The 16169-nt window shown below is 44.9% G+C and overlaps 1 protein-coding gene across 5 annotated transcripts in view; it reads right to left on the bottom strand.

The window, feature by feature from the left end:
* SCAF4 (SR-related CTD associated factor 4) overlaps nucleotides 1-15779 on the bottom strand; it is a 30918-nt gene extending 15139 nt beyond the window's left edge. For 2 of the 5 annotated variants that reach the window (XM_085077767.1, XM_085077750.1), the window contains exons 1-8: nucleotides 15591-15779; nucleotides 7440-7523; nucleotides 6802-6846; nucleotides 6161-6322; nucleotides 3819-3954; nucleotides 1395-1534; nucleotides 695-871; nucleotides 379-479 (exon numbers count right to left, since the gene is read on the bottom strand). In XM_085077767.1, the coding sequence (XP_084933893.1) occupies nucleotides 379-479; nucleotides 695-871; nucleotides 1395-1534; nucleotides 3819-3954; nucleotides 6161-6322; nucleotides 6802-6846; nucleotides 7440-7523; nucleotides 15591-15620 (875 nt within the window). In that variant the 5' untranslated portion in view covers nucleotides 15621-15779. Of the gene's footprint in view, nucleotides 1-378; nucleotides 480-694; nucleotides 872-1394; nucleotides 1535-3818; nucleotides 3955-6160; nucleotides 6323-6801; nucleotides 6847-7439; nucleotides 7524-8879; nucleotides 11352-11385; nucleotides 11407-15590 lie in introns of those variants that run through there. The other 3 variants (XM_085077740.1, XM_085077732.1, XM_085077757.1) reach the window with 2 other exon arrangements.
* Nucleotides 15780-16169: the final 390 nt, after the last annotated feature.

A 16169-nucleotide genomic window follows, 5' to 3' on the forward strand; every position in this document is an offset into this window, starting at 1 on the left:
AATTTTCATTTTTTGAATACTTAAAACTATCACAGTATTTGGAAAAATCAACTTTTCCCCAGCCAGTAAAGCAATCCAGCTGATCCAGTGATGCCCTGACACACTCAGTTGTACAGTGAAAACACGGAACTCATCTTGAAACCAAAACTGAGCTTTTCTCTACAGAACACAGTCCTCAATCAGTGAGGCAACATACATCTACACCAGATCACCTAAGTAACAAGCCACAAAAATCACCCCACCAAAAATTGTTAACAGTGTTTTAAATTTGGACTGTAGCAGTTAAACACTGAACTAACTTGGAATTTTAATCTACTTTCTAACCTAAAAACGTTTTAGGACAAAGATTTCTTAGTTTTACTATGACACAGAACTTACAAAGCTGGCTGAGATACTGAAGGGGAAGGAGCTGAATCTTCTTTCTTTGAATCTTCCACTGCTTCTGGTTCATCATCATAGTCAAACCGATCTAGCAGCTTCTGAAAGAAAGCACATTAGGACAACTATTTTTTCTGTATCTTACACAACTGGCAGCCAAAGTATCTTTATTATCACAGTGTTACAACATAGCTAAACCCTGAAATTAAAGACAAGGTTAGAATCGGGGAAAAATAAAAGTCTGTATTCTAATACAAAATAAAAACTGTCCAAAGCCAGTTTTCTTCAGCTTCAGAAAACGCAAACCAAGACTTACTTTGTCAAATGATGTTTTCTGCTCAGGTGCTGTGAAAGCAGCTTTCTGCTCTGGGGGCTGTGCTGCTGTGGTTTTCAACTGAGCAGTTATAGCTTGAACCTGAGCCATCACAGTGTTGTCTATGACCGGTGACTGGGGCTTCTGAGGCTGTTGGAAGGTCTGCAGGATTTGCTGGAGCTACAGAAACATGAGACAGTATGAAGTGAATGTTCTCATAAAAACACAAAACGTTGAAAGAGTTGTAGGATATAAATTTTATGTCAATCCAGACTGTGGCATAGGGTGAACACACCAACAACCTGACTGAACTGTGGAGAACTTAGAGCAAGACCAAGAGTCACTTTTTAAATACTTTGGTGGCAAAATTCAGCAGATCCTAACATTGTGTTCAGGCCCTTCAATGCTGCAAACATTTAACTGGACTGACAATAAAATTCCCCATTTCCTTCGAGATATTCCACCTGTTCTGGAAACCATGTTACTGCATCAATTAATAACTAATTATTTAGGAACATAGAACTGAATAGCATCAAATATCACAATTACTGGATGGAAGAATTTAAATACTCTAACTCCTCTAAGATTTCCATTTAAGACCTTAGGGAAGTTCTTCTGCTTCAAATCCAGGTTACCAATTCCATCATTTTCCCCCTCATTTCACACAGAAACCGAAGCTGAAGGCAATCAGTAAGCAGGTTACCTGTTGTCCTTGTGTTGTCTGGAACAACTGGGCTACAGCTGCAAAGGCATCAGAACTGGGCAGCTGTGGCACGGTGGGCACTGAGTTCGCGGTCACTTGCGGGGGCTCCGAGGGAACCTTGGCCGGAGGGGGAGGTGACCCTGAGGGTTGCCCAAGAATACAGAAAGAGCTGCATGACTCCTCAACATTCTTCTTGCCCCCCAGGGCAGACACCTGCCTCTTCACAAGTGCCCCTGTTCAACCCAACAGGACCTATTTAGGGCACCCCAGCTGTGTATTCCGTTCATTCTGCCATGAACTGCTGCAGTCACTGCTCACACCTGCACTTGGGATGCACAGGAAAAAGGCCCATCTGAAAGCTGGTCCCACACGGAATTTATGTCCCACCTCCATGCTTGTAGCTGTGCAGATTTAGAAAAGCTCTCACTCATACAGCATTTTCACGAATACCCCAAACGTGGTGGGCTTCTGGTTCCACAGATCTGGGCTCATCCTTTTGGATGAATGATCCAAATCAACCATCTCATGGCTCACTGGAAGAGCAGCTGAGTTTCTCTCAGTATTTTCTACCAGTAACTGAACTTTTGCTGAAAAGTCTGGCAATAATTAAAGGTTTTTAAGTATTACTTCACAGGCAGTTTTCTTTGACAAGGTTTGTTCACACAGCCCTTTTGCACGTGCACAGGCCACACCTGCAGCTCATGGATAAATCCTCCCACCAGAAAAATGATATTTACTCATTTTTCCAGGGAAAGACTCCCATTTCTACTGAGTTTTGCTGAAACTGAGATCACAATTTAAGACATGGTATTAGTGTTCCCATTCTCTTTGCCTCACATTACAACACCTTTTTTAATAAACATCTTGCCAGTACCAAATAAATTAGCAATAATCCCACCAATTCCTACATACTATAAGTAACTTCTCTTTAGCAAATGTGTTTTAATGAACATAATAAAGCTGTACAAGTAGTGAGTTAAAAAAACTCCACAGATAGAAATATTTGGTTTGAAACACTAAGCAAACATGTTTGCCTTGCAATAGCAACTCCTTTAAAGCCATTCCTCTGTTTGCACTTCAAATCATTCCAGTGTTGACAGGCAGCAAGCACAGGCAAACGCGTTGAATAATATTCTCCCAGAAGTGAAATGCAACATAAAAATAAAGCAAAAAGGTACATGTTGTTTTTAAATATAAAGTAATTCCCAAATTATTTCCTGTATATATTCAGAAGGGTATTTGCTTGCTCAAGGGAGAAAATTTGCATTTCTCTCTGTCTTTATGGGCTAAACAGACTCTACTTCACATAATGCATTAATATACTTATTATTATTCATTAGCATATTTATTTCAGGGCCAAATTATCCCCTCCGGTACATCTGCATAATCTCACTGAAAATCTCTGCCAAGGCAGCCAACCTGTTCATCACCAGTGAAGAGACAGAGCTGGCCAGGCAGTGCCCTTCCCCTGCCCCACAACTCAATTGCACAGCCACCACTCTGCTCCCAGGCTCAGATGCCAAGGCATTCCCTGCCCCTGCCAGGTTTATAACCCTTTAATGGGACACACTTCCCTGAACACAGCTGGAGATGATTTCAGTGGTGCTGCTGTGCATCACTGTTTCGCTGTCTCTCACCACACCTCATTCCCTCCAATCCATTTTCCCAGTGCTACTCCATGAGCACAGTAAATAAGGAGGCTACCAAAGCTCAGTGTGAAACACGGAGAGCAGAGCCAAAAAGCAGCCCTCTGGAGAAAGAGGGAATTGTGGAATGCATATTCCCCGTAACCTCACTCCCAGCTTTTCTGTGGCACTAAATAGGTCAGTGCAGGCACTGTGGGCAGGCTGGCACTGCTGTGCTCTGCAGGTCAGTGCTTCTCAGCCAGCAGCCTGTGCAAAATCCCAGCCACAAATGTTCTGTTTGAGAAGCTGGATGTGAAACACCAGTTAAAGAATTCCAGGGCTGCACACTGAGGCACTGACAGCTGCTGCTTTCAGATACTAAGCTGACTCAAAGGAAGATAAAGCTCTTTAAGTTCTAAGATCCCAGTTACTTACCTGGATTCCGACTTTAGAAAATGACGTCTGAATTACAAAACTGAGAAACTACAGAAAAATATCTCAAAGCAAAAGAAAAAGTAGTATCTGTTTAAGAGAGGACAATGAAATCAACTGTAAATGTGCACATATGTGCATACATGAGCATATATGTGATTTCAGGTATTCCCCAAGTCAGTATTCCCAGTGAAAATTTCTGAAGTGCAGTATCAGCATTTATTTAAAATTGGTTTGGCTGTTCATTGTGACAAAGCTGAATTCATTGATATGTCACTGCTGGAACTAAAAGCAGGATCTTTGTGCTGAAAGCAAACACAGTATTGCCATTTGCCCTTTGAGAGCGAAGTTAAAATGTCATTCCTACCTTCATTGTTAGTAGCATTCTCTGCCATGGGTGCAGTGGCACTAGTTCCTGCTGCCATATCCAAGAGAGGCTGAATTATTTCGATTTTAAATACTCCATTTTTCTGCCAAAGGTTCAGGACACGAACTATTTTACTCTGTTGAAACAAAAGGAAGCACCAATGTTAAATCCAGCTTTTCTAATTCAAAAAGTCCCAGTTTGTTTTCTGCATGTAGAGAAGGTTTGGACAGCCCATGACATAATCAGGCACCAGTGTCACAAACCCTAGAGGGCAGCAACACCTCTGAACTGGCAAAGAGAAAAACCACCAACTTATTTTACTGTCAAAGTAATTTGTGACATTTCCCTAAAACTGTTCTGGCCAGTCAGAAATCCAGGGATGATGTACAATCCAGGATATCTCTCCAGCCCCATGACCTTACAGATGATTACAAAGGGATGAAACAACCAACCCAAGTGACCAAAAAGAGAAAATGAAGATGAGCTGGAAAGCCCTCATGAAGAGAGGGGCAATTAGACCAGAAAATGCTACCACAACACTTTCAAGTCAGATTGAGGATTCCTTGTTTGGTTTATTCCTAGCCCAACCAATTCTATGTTGACACCAGAAACTGCATCTCTATCATTATCCAAAAGATGAGGAAAGCAAGTGGGAAAAAAACATCCTCACTGATCACTGCAGAAGGATTAATTTAGACTCCCTGATTGTCAGCTGTTATTTTAAGCTAGTTTCTTTTTTTTTTTTACATGAAGAACAATGCAGCTTCCAGGAACAAGCTGGAAATTGGCCTTTCCTTCTTTAGCCTAGCATTGAAACAAAAATGCCTCAGTAGTTGTGCTGCTTCAGCTGGAACATGCAAGCAGGTAGAAGTCAGAACACACTTTGCATTGCTGTCCTTTCTGCAGACTTAGTCATTCACTTGCACACACGTAAGATTTAAGCACCTTTTACTTCAAAGGAGTTGATTCTGTTCTTTCACTGTGACTCAGTTATATACACCCATGTAAATCCACCTCTACTTAAACGATTAAAGAATTTTACAAAATGTTTGCTAAAATAACATCAATTAAAGAGAAACCTGAAACGTCTATTTTTAAGTAACATTTTGGTCTGAAAAACAGTTAACCTTAAAACAGCAGCATTTTTTTTCTTCGGGTATTCTATCTCTCCAGAAGACTTGAAAATTACACAAAGGCCAAAATATGGGCAAATGTAATACTCTTGTTTTCAGTTACATATTAATTTTACAGAAAGGCTGTTTAAAAAAAAAAAGGTAGCATTATCCCCTTCAGGTATCACCCACAGCTGTTGTATATCTGCAGTTGAGGTTTTTTTTTGTTTAGGAAATGGATATTCATTGAAGCAAGCATGTTACTATTAATAATATTATTCCCCATATCAAGTAGTTCCATGAAGGAGATGGACAGCCTCACTCATTTAGATGAACAAAATGGTAACACAGAAACAGAAAGGAGAAGGGACTACTGTTTCACAGGCTATGAACCCAGGAGCTCCAGAATATCAGATTCAATGCCTGAAGGTCTAAATGTTCCACATTAGAAAACTGCAGAGCATCCAAGCCTTTCAAAAGCTTATTTAGAGAGTTAGGGAAGAAGTCAGGTAGAGAAGGAGTATTTCATGCTTATAAAGAAAAAGGGAGTAGGTGATGTTCTGGAAACCAATTGGCAACTTCTAAAACACACTGATCTTGGGAGTCTCAAAACTGTTCTGACAGAGGTTACAAAAAACTTCTCCTCTGGACCATCAGGAATTCACAGCACTTTCTGAGCCTCTGTTCCATCAACATGTACAGCAGAACTAAGACAAATGAGGCCTTAAACCAGCCTTGACAGCGGAGTGCAGTAATGAAATTCAAGTATGGGATTGGGAAAGACTGAAGAAATCAACATGATGGTTTTCTTAGAAAACATTTGTGAGCAGAACATGATGATTTTCTGAGAAAACATTTTGGAGCAGCACAGTCACTGCCTACAAAACCAGAGATTCTCCTGCAATGCTTTTTTATTGTGGGAGACACCGCCTTCCAGAGGAAGTTTTCCTGAAGGAGGCTCAGAAAGAAAAACTTTTGGCACAGTAACACACACTGCTGAAGCGTCTGCATAGGCAAAACACATCTGACGAGGTCAGGAAAAACACATCTTTTAACTCAAACTTGCATTTAACTCGCATCTTTGATAATCCTTCTCCAGCCCATTTTACCCTTTCCTACACCAAGAGCCCTCGCTAGGGTCAGAGAATCCCCAAATCACTGTCACAGAGTGCAAGCACCAAGGCAGCACAGCATCAATGCACAGCAACAGCTGAGCAGCACTTGTCCTACCTTGTCTTCAGATGGACACAGATACAAATACTGGAATGTGGCAGTAATATTCTTGGAGAATCTTGGCCCAAAAACATCCTTGTCTGTTCCGAACTGGTGCCGAGACTGCCGAACAATGGAGTCGATGACGTACAAGCCTGGGACTTTGTACTCCGGTTTGCACTGCAAACAGCACGAGAATTCTGCGTGAGGCACTCACACCACCAGGTAACATCCCCCCAGCGCCTCACAGGCAATCTGCTCTTGGGCTGAAAGGCAGCTCTACATTCCAGCCTGGTGCTCTTCATGCCCAGGCAAGCATGAACACTGCATTCTCTGGAAATGTGTATTGTCTTTGTGACAATTAATTTGAAGTTCAGCACCTCCAGGTTCCTCCAGCCACTGGGTAATGAAGATGGGAATCTCACAATTTACTTCTTTCCCCCCCATCCTTAATGTATTATGGAAAACTAAAATGTGGAGATTATATAGACAAAGTGATACCAACATGTGTAAGGATCTAACAAACCAGAATTTCCTCCCTTAAGCGCTAAGTAACACAAGCCTTTCTGGTTATTTACTGGCATTATCAGCAATATCTAGTAAAGCATGCAGGCAATAATTTTATCAATACATTTCCCCTTTTTTTTTTAACTTTTTACCTTTTTGATAAACTTCTCCACAATCTGGACAACATGCTTGTAGAGCTGGAAAACAAATACATCCATTAATTTATCATCTACGCAGCAGTGGCACATCATTTTAGAAGCATTTTAACTCTTAGTGCTAAACACCATTTCAAAAAGGCTACAGAACATTGCAGTCACATTCTAAAAAGCACAATGTTCCCAACCTCAGTTCGTCAGGCATGGAGAAAAATATTCCACGGGGGAAACCCAGACCCAAGCCAGAAGTGTGTCAGTATGCATACAAGGCACAGAACTTGTAAAGTATTGGTGAAAGCTTTCTGGATTTACTGTCTATGAAATCCACACTGGCTTCACGTGTTAAACTGCAGTCACATCCTGCAATATTTAGTTTTATCACACAAAAATCACAACACTCTAGGAGGTGTAGCATGAAAAAGCAACAACTCAAAAAAATCAAGCTGGCATTTTGCTCCTAGTCCAAAACCAAGGGATGATATTTACCACCCACCTGTTTCTAGACAACAGCCCTAACAGCAACTAGAATAAACCATCCCTGAAGCTGAGATTGGGAAATCCTGATTATTTACTTACAAGTGAAATAATAAAACATTGCTGCTGTTACAGTTTCATCTTTGTTTTGCAGTACTTACCTTAATAGCTTTAATGGCAGCTTTTGTGATGAGAATCATCTTTGCTCGGGAAATAGGAGGTTTCATCTCCATCAGTGAGAAGAGCTAAACAGAGAAAACAAACATTAAAAATGTACTGTGAAGTTAAGCAATTAAGCAAGAAGACAACATTTCAGGTGGGCGACTTGATTACTGCCATCCCACACTCTGTAGGGCCACACTGCTGGCTGGCCCTGGGAGAAATGGCTGTTTTACAAATCCAACAGAAATCAGGTTATTGCTAAAAAGAACTGCTCCAACTGCTCTGGAGACTTGGCTGCCTTATCCCTCAAATGTCACCCAGGGGAAAGGTTCATTCCTCAAGGGTATCGTTTGCTGAAGTTACAGATATTATATGAACTTTGTAGAGGTTCATATGAAGTATATAGAAGTTATGTGTCATCTTTTAGGCGACCTTGGCCATAACTGAAAATAATCACTAGCTCCACATTTCAGAATAGGGAAAATGAGGGATTTGGGGAGCTTGGTTTCAGTAACAACCCTACAGCCTGGCACTCACACACACACACACACCAGGGACACCAGATTCCAAGGCACATTCCAGCACTCTCCACGTCCCTCTGTGCACCTAAAGTGATCCAGCTACTCCATACACTGCTCTTGGAAATTCACACTGTACAATAACCAGCTGCCAAAATTACACTGTGTTTTTATGGACTGCTGGGCATGTTCCTGCTCTTCCCTAGGCCTGGAAGAACAATCCACATTGGCCTGGCAGGGCCATTCACTCTTCTCCAGTCTCCCTTCCCCCTTTCAAGCAGAAAGAGGCCAGGACATCCCAGTGCTACTATCTTGTTCCTCTTTCTCTATCACTGCTCATGGTTAGGTACTCTGCTGCATTGTTTTCTAACCTTCCCATAAAGTCAACTTCATATTTAAGCAGTAGCTTACTAAAGGCAGAATCATCATCATGATTTGTAGGGTACAAAATAACACAGAGATCTGCAGTGTTTCTATACACATATAATTGCTTTTACCTTGAAATATTCCTCCCAAATCATAGAAAAAATTGTTTTGTGTTCCATAATTTCATTTTCATCTTTACTGTAAAGAAAGAATTGAGCCCTTGAACACTAGTCAAAAATGTCATCAATTATTTGCCACAAAGCAAAGTAAGAGAATCAAAGTGTCTTCATTTGTCAGTGTAATGGAAAGTAAGATGTCATTTTAAAATTTGTCTTGTACTTTTCTAATTAATTTAAGGTTCCAAGATACTGGTGAAGTGACCAACTTACACAGATTTATCCACTGTCTCAGTTAAAGGAAAAAAAAAATCAATGAAGGAGATAAAAAAATTGGCCAAATACTAAAAGACAAGTGAAATGCTAACGGGGCTTTCAGCAGTACAAAAGGGATGCCTCACATCTATAAAACACAAGGAGTAGGAAATGAAGTATATACTTTCTTAATTTGATTCCTAGTCCAGGAGGTAGGGAAGAAGAAAAACTGTCCTTCCAGACAGTGGTAGCCAGATGCCTTTTCCAACACCAACACCAGACCATGACTTTTCATTATTCATCCCCACAAAATACAAGTTCTTGTGCCAGAATGCTGGGGTTTTAAAGCCATTTCAGCTCTAAGAGATACTTCAGCTAACATCACTACTTGCTGGGAAATCACAGTACAGACAAATAAAAACTGACAGATAAAAGACAGAAGGAGAGAGGGGTCTGTGAGCTTATGTGTTTTGGTTTTTTTTTTTTAAAACCCTTATTTTCAATTTTGACTTAATTGCTTTAGAGTAAGTGCAAAGACTCTTAATGAAGAAAGTCAGTGCTATTATTAAAACTCAGGAAAATCTGTTTCAAGAGGTAACGAAAGGGGAAAAAAATTCCAAAACCCAACACCCACAAACAAACCACCAGCAGGCTCAAAAACTGAGATGGAGGAGGAAGAAAAGGAGCCAACATTAAGACAGGCACTCCATATTCTTTCCTTTACACATGAAGAAGCAAGTGGTCCTCCAGGAAAAGATCCAGTCCCACAGAACAAGAACAAAGGAGCTGGTGTGAAAGGAGCACTTTGGCGTTTGTATTTCAGGAACACAAGGAGAGATCCCAAGGAAAAAGGGAGAGCTCAGAGCAGGGCCCAAGGTAACAAGAAATGAGTGCAGGAAAAAATTAAAAGAATTGTCTTAAAAGTATCCCAGCAGGACACTGCAACTGGGGGAAACATGGGGGAAAACAAAAATCCAAGGAGAAAAACTGCCATGGAGCACGAAGGCACATATACATGAGTGTGCATATCTGTCTACGTACTCTACTCTCTCTTCACTGCCCCATCACCACCTCTTGGAATTTTACCTCAGAATTTCACTCCTTTTATTAAAATTACCTAAGATCTTAGAATGCCAAATGGCTATTTACAGCCCAATTTTTATGTAATTCTCAGTTATCAGTTCCATGTGTCAACACCATGCTTTAGAGGTGGGTACAGCTAAAATTTTGCACCCTTCCTAGTTCCTTGTGGCTTTTTCCTGTTGGAAGGGAGAGCTGCTCAGAAGATACCCGGGTACTTCCATTTGCATACTTTCAATTAAATTTGGATCTTCTTTCACACACATTTCCCAAACCAGTGAACAAAAAAATGCCACCCAACCTCTAATTTCAGAAGGCTGTTTTCACGATAATATGTCCAAATCCTCAAAGGACACAATGATCAGCTCAAGGAACAGCCTGGACAGAAAAACTTACATTCTATTTAAAAAAGAAATGTGATGAATGTAACAAAGGCAATGAAAATTTATGGCTTGAAAGGTTTCCAAAGTCCTGCCTCACAACAGAAGCCTGTCCCTGGAATGCTCTGACCTGCTAGAAATTACTTTCTGCTTTTACTGACCCTAACTGCATGTTTACAGGATGTTGATACAAAAGAAGTGGACATATTCAAGAGCCCATTAAACTCAAGCCAAAGCACAAAATATGGATTTAAGAGTATTTCTGGGTGCTTTTCCCAGCAGGATGGAAGTACATGGTAACATATCTACAAAGCCAGGGATGCAAAACGCAGAAAATTCACCTGCTCCATTTCAGGCTAATAAATGCTATTAAGTAACAAAAATGAGCCACTCATTAAACCATGGTAGCAAAAAGGAGACCAAGCATGGAGTCACTGTCCCCAAATTCAAACTCAGTGTGAAGTACAGAAGTTGCACAGAGAACATGTGGCAGGAGTGAACAGACACCTTCCAGCTCCAACTGTGCCCCTGGCTCCAGCCCAGGAGCCCTGTGAGGTGCAGGAGTGGCAGGTAATGGCACAAGGAATAGGGTGGTGATGGCCTTTACTTCTCAGTCTTTTGAGCTGCAAATTATTAATTTCTCTCATTCTATAATTAATGCCCTTTGATGGTTTAGTTACATGGAAACCTGAGAACCAGCAGGTTTTGAAGTAAAGGGGAGAACTGCTACTTTAAAATTTACCAAGCTTGATGTATGATCTTAAGTCTATCTGTTTTAAGTGTGGGATAACACAGTAAAAGTACCTATTAGGATCTGAACTGACTTCCTCGGCTTTGCTCTCTTGCTCAAGTGTCTCTGCCATAAAAAGGTGTCTTTATTTACAAACAAAGAGCTATGGGCCCATTTTATACACTCACTAAATAAACCCCAGAGGACAGCAGCTGCACAGAGACAAGCATGAGCTACTGAACCAGACAGTGGTTAGTGATTAGTGGATATCAAGCACCCAGGTCATTGTCAGGACATCTCATTCAACCGCCCCTTCTCCAATTTCCAGAGCAGTCTAACATGCCGTCAACCATTCCAACACGCCTTGGGTGTCCAACACCACTTCCCAAAGCAGGCTCCATGCACATTCTGTGCTCTGTACGTTCATTTACCGTCTACTGAAATGTATTTTATTTGTGCATTCAGAAATCACCCAACACAGCCAACCACTGGGCACTTACAGACATAACTGCAGTTACTTGCCCCTGCAAGGAAACAAAGGAATGATGGGAGACACGACCAACAAGCACAGATATTACCCTATTTTGTTAACAAAACACCTTTATTGTTAATGCATGATTAGATCTCTCAAAGGAATTCTGTCAGCCCTATACGTTTTCCTTCCCCTACAGAATTCACTGCTTCCTTCCCTCTTCAGGTCCCCATTCTTCCTTAAGGGAAGGAGAAGGATCTGTTGCTAAGCTGTATCTCAGAGAATCAATGCAGGTTTTAAATGCTTGACCACCAGCTGTGAAGCACAGTAAGTATTAGGTGCTGCTGAAGGTAAGAGATCACCATAACATCCATAGCTGTCAGGTTGCATTCTTTGGAAAATAAAGTGAGATTTGAGTTTGACCAGATATGACCCCCAGGCAATGAAGCTCAATAGCACTTCATCAACTAAGCTACTTCTGTGGCCTAGAAAGACCATTCACAAATCCTGAATCACTGGGGAGAAACATCTTCACAAAAGATACTCATATGAAAATGACATCATGCAAGTGCACAGAATAGAGTTTTGTTTCCTACTCATGTGCTTTGGAAATGCAGCTCCCAGGATCAGTGCAGGGCTCTCATGTCCAGCACATCTCCTGGAAAGCTGTTTGCCTCACTAATTCTCTTACCAGGAATCTCTACCAGAATGTCACACTTCCAACATTCCCAGAAACAAGTTCAGTGCAGAGGCCAAAGACCCCAGCCAGATGATAGCAGCTGTGTCCTTGCTCCTTTCCCGTGCACATGGAGACTCACTGGGGATCCTGAGCTCCAGGAACTGCTGGAGAACCACTGGGAAGGATATCCTGCTGACCTCTATTTATAGCACCGTGGGATGGAGGGGTAGATTGTCACACAACAGGCAAAATGAAGTCTTGCCATTGGCAGAAAACAGCCACACTGGATCCAAACTCAAACTGTCCAGTGCCCTGAGGATGGGCAAACAGCAAGGAAGGAATGTGCAGCTCCAGCTTTAAACAAACAGCCCTCAGGATCTCTCCTCTGTTTGTCTCTAGGCACATTTAGGTGGGATAACAATTGTTTCTGGGGTACACTTTAACCACTATCAACCTGAGACACGGAATTAAGTGAATAATATGCATTACTCAATACAAATAAACGATTACAAAACAGGAAAGTTGACTTTATTCGACTTCCAGCAGCAAGACTGTGAAAAAAAATCTTTATTTCTAACTTTCACAGCAAGCAAACTATGCCTCAAGTTTTTCAGATTAAAGGACAAATATCCCCTAAATTAAAATATGTCAAGGATTTATAAGGCAGTTGTAGGGGGTTGGTGGGGTTTTTTTGTTTGCTTGTGTTTGGGGATGTGATTTCAAATTTTTTTTTTAAAGAAAAACATTTGCTTGTTTTCCTAAAAGCATAAAAACTTCTGTACCATTATCCAGTTACCTTTTGTGATTTATTTATACTGTACCATAACACATACATCTAACAGCACGTGAATTCCAACTCATGGAATTAAATTCCTCAGAGAAAACACACTATACTACAAACCTGTCAAATCCCACCTATTCAGCTGGCAACACCTGCTCAAACTACAGCTGGATAAAAACAAAGCAGCCAACACTAACCCCCTGCTTGCTCTTGTAGAAACATGAGGATTTGGAAGAGGGCATTTATTGGCAAAGTTGCATTCAAAATGCAGGTCCAAAGAACAGGACTGGGAACGGCACCACAATCCAACATGAGGGAATTATGCAACCCAGGAGTTCCCACCCCTTGCTAGAGCCAAACTCACTTCTCTCCCTCCCCAGGCCCTTCTGTCCAAGAGGAGACACCAACCTCACAGCTTAGAGGACACCTAATTCACAGCCATGCTTTGAACGTGGGCCTCCCACCATCCGAGAAATTGCTGCAAACACCAGACCCACTCAAAAAAACCCAAACGATGGGATCACCTGACTCCGTTAAGTGGCATCTCCTCCTTCAGGCACAGTGGCAAAGAGATGGCAGGTGCCACCTCCAGGGGAGCAAAGCCACAAGGGAATCAACTGCAGCACATGTGGGAAGTGCAGCACCGAACTGCAGTTGGAGGTGCCATGATAAAACCGCAATTCCCTGGCTACCATGGCATCAGACAGCCAGCAAGTTCAGAACTCCTGACCTGTAGGGTGTTCTGTAGCTGCCCCCATCTTCAGGGCTGACGCTGCTCCCCTCCCAAAAAAGGAATTAACTCTTCAGTGACCTGGGAGTGGCACCTCTGAAGGCTTCACAATGCAGAGCTGAACAGACAAGCCAGTGCTCCCAGGCTGAGCAGCCCATGCTGTCCCCACCACTGTGGGAACAACACCCAGACCTTTGGGAAAGCCCAGGAATGAACAATACCTGCCTGTAAATCTGACCCTCCTCACGTTTCATTTCAGCCTGCATTGCTTGGCATGCACAGCTCCAGGCAACACATGCGGAAAAGGGACGGGATCACTCAGAACTGCACTTAATGTCCTGCACAACACCACAAACTCAGCCCCTCAAGTTATTCATGTGCTGCTTCACACACCAGTAGCTCCACAGAAGCACTCAGGCGTACAAAGGACTGCAGAGCACGGATTTCAGCAAGTACAGTTTTCTCCCCCAGAACTGAGATCCAACTGAAACCCAGTGCTTTGCTCTTTCAGCAGCCAGACATCAGGATTTCACTCAGCATTTCCAACTGCATCAAAGCAAAGCATCCCACCGCTCCTACATGGGACAGGAAGAGGTGCAGATCAAAACATGCCCGTTTCCAAGACACGGATTAGTCACGGGATCCCAAGAAACACCACTTTGGCTCTGCAGCCACCATTCAGCACAAGCAGTGGGGTTATTGTTTGGGAAGCCCTGGGCACTGCTCATACAATTCAAGTTTGTCAGGCAGCAATGCCCTGCCAGGATCACTGTTCACATTTTGGCAGGTAACTAAGAATATTGCTGCTCCCTCTTTATACCAATGGTGAAAATGGCACACATGCTGTTTTAACTTTTTTTGGGAAGGTGGCTTCACCCCCTGCCATGTCACTGTTTGTTCAGAGCTGAACCAACACCCCAAAACACAGGCAAACAAACAAACCATTGACAGGAGGTGGGCGCTATCCACTTTTCCCTTAGCACGTCCATAGTTTTGGTCAGGATGAGGGCATTCTCAGGTGTGTGTATGACAAGCCCTTGCACAGAGTGAACCTTACACAGCCCGAGTCCATCACACGGGAGCAGCTGCCATATCTCCCGTTTCTGCTCACCAGGCAGCCACAGCCACCCAGCCTTCAACACCAATCTGGGAACAGGCTCTGGCTGAACTTTAAATGATTTTCTGTCCACGGAGGGTCTACAAAGCCATACTGTCCCACTGAGGCAGACATATAACTAACAGTAATTAATAACCATATCGAAGTCACGTGTCAAAAACTTTGTAACTGCTGAAGCTGAATTGATTTGCTATACATTATGTAAAAAACAGCCACGGTCCGCTTTACTTCCAACTCAAAAAAAAAAAAAAAGAAACCAGAAGAAGACAGGGAGGGACCTTCTGCGTAGCACGAGAGGCGAGTAAACGCTTTCCAACCTGCCCTGTCCCCAGAACTGGGATCGATCCCTGAGTCCCGTCCCAGGATGAGCCCCCTCCCCGCTCTCCCTCCTCCTGCAGCCTCTGCCCGTGCCGCCGCCTCGCACCGCGGCTCTCTCGCCAAGGCACTACTGGGAAACCCAAGTCCCGAAAGGCGGCTTCCCCCGCCTCCCGAACAACACACACGGCCGGGGCCGCCGCGTGACAGCGAGCTCGTCCGGGAACCCCTGGAAACAGGGATCCCGGGTCCCGCTCTGCGGCGGTGCGAGGAGGAAACCGAGGGGTGCAGCGAGAGGAGCGAGGCTGGCGGGGAGGCCCAAGGATCCCTCCAACGCCTCCCCGCCCGCGCAGGCCCGGCCCGGCCCGCGCGGGGCCTCGCGGAGCGGCCGCTGAACGGCCCGGCCCCGCTCGCCTCCATTTTCCCCCCGAGCACCGCTCTCCGCCGTGCTCCGGCCGGCGGCAGGCCCGGGCCGGGCGCTCCCCGCGCAGGCCGCAGGCGGCGGGGCCGGGCCCGGCCGGAAGCGCGCGGAGGGGGAGAACGCGATGGCGGCCGCCGTGTATCGCCCCCCTCCTCGGCCCGCGCTCCGCCGCCCGCCCCCCGGCTCCCACCTCCTGGTTGAAGGCGTTCACAGCCTCCATGTCGGCGCTGGCGGCGGGAGGCGGCGGGAAGGCGGCGGGCGGGGCGGGCGGGCGGCGCGGCAGGGCCGGTCGGTGCCCTCAGGGCGCGGCCATGATGGCGGCGGCCATGGCGGGGCTCGCGGGCAGCGCGCGGCCCGGGCCGACCGCGCGACGGGCGGGGGGAGGCGCGGTGCACGCCGGGATCGCCCGGGCCTCCTCCCGGCCCACGCGAGAGCTCGGGGAGGAGGGATGGCGAGCACCACGTGACCGCGGCCGCTCCGCGCGCGCGCGGGCGCCATGTCAGCGCCGCTCCCGCCGCGGCGAGGGGAATGGTGGCAGCGGCGGTGTCAGTCAGTGCCCTCAGCCGCTGTCACCGTCACCGACACAGCCCCAGCCACCGCCCCCAGCCTCCGGGCGGGCTGTCCCGGAAAGCCCCAGAGGCGCTGCGGTTCGGCCCCTCACGGCAGGCCGCAGCTGCTGCGGTGCTGTGCTGCGGCCGGGCTCGCAGCTGTCCTGGTGCTGCGCTACAGCCAGGTTCGGCTGGAATGTGTCCGGCCGAGCTCGGCTGAG

The sequence above is a fragment of the Lichenostomus cassidix genome, chromosome 1, assembly GCF_008360975.1.
Source record: "Lichenostomus cassidix isolate B80296 chromosome 1, HeHo_3.0, whole genome shotgun sequence".
Classification (NCBI taxonomy): Eukaryota; Metazoa; Chordata; class Aves; order Passeriformes; family Meliphagidae; genus Lichenostomus; species Lichenostomus cassidix.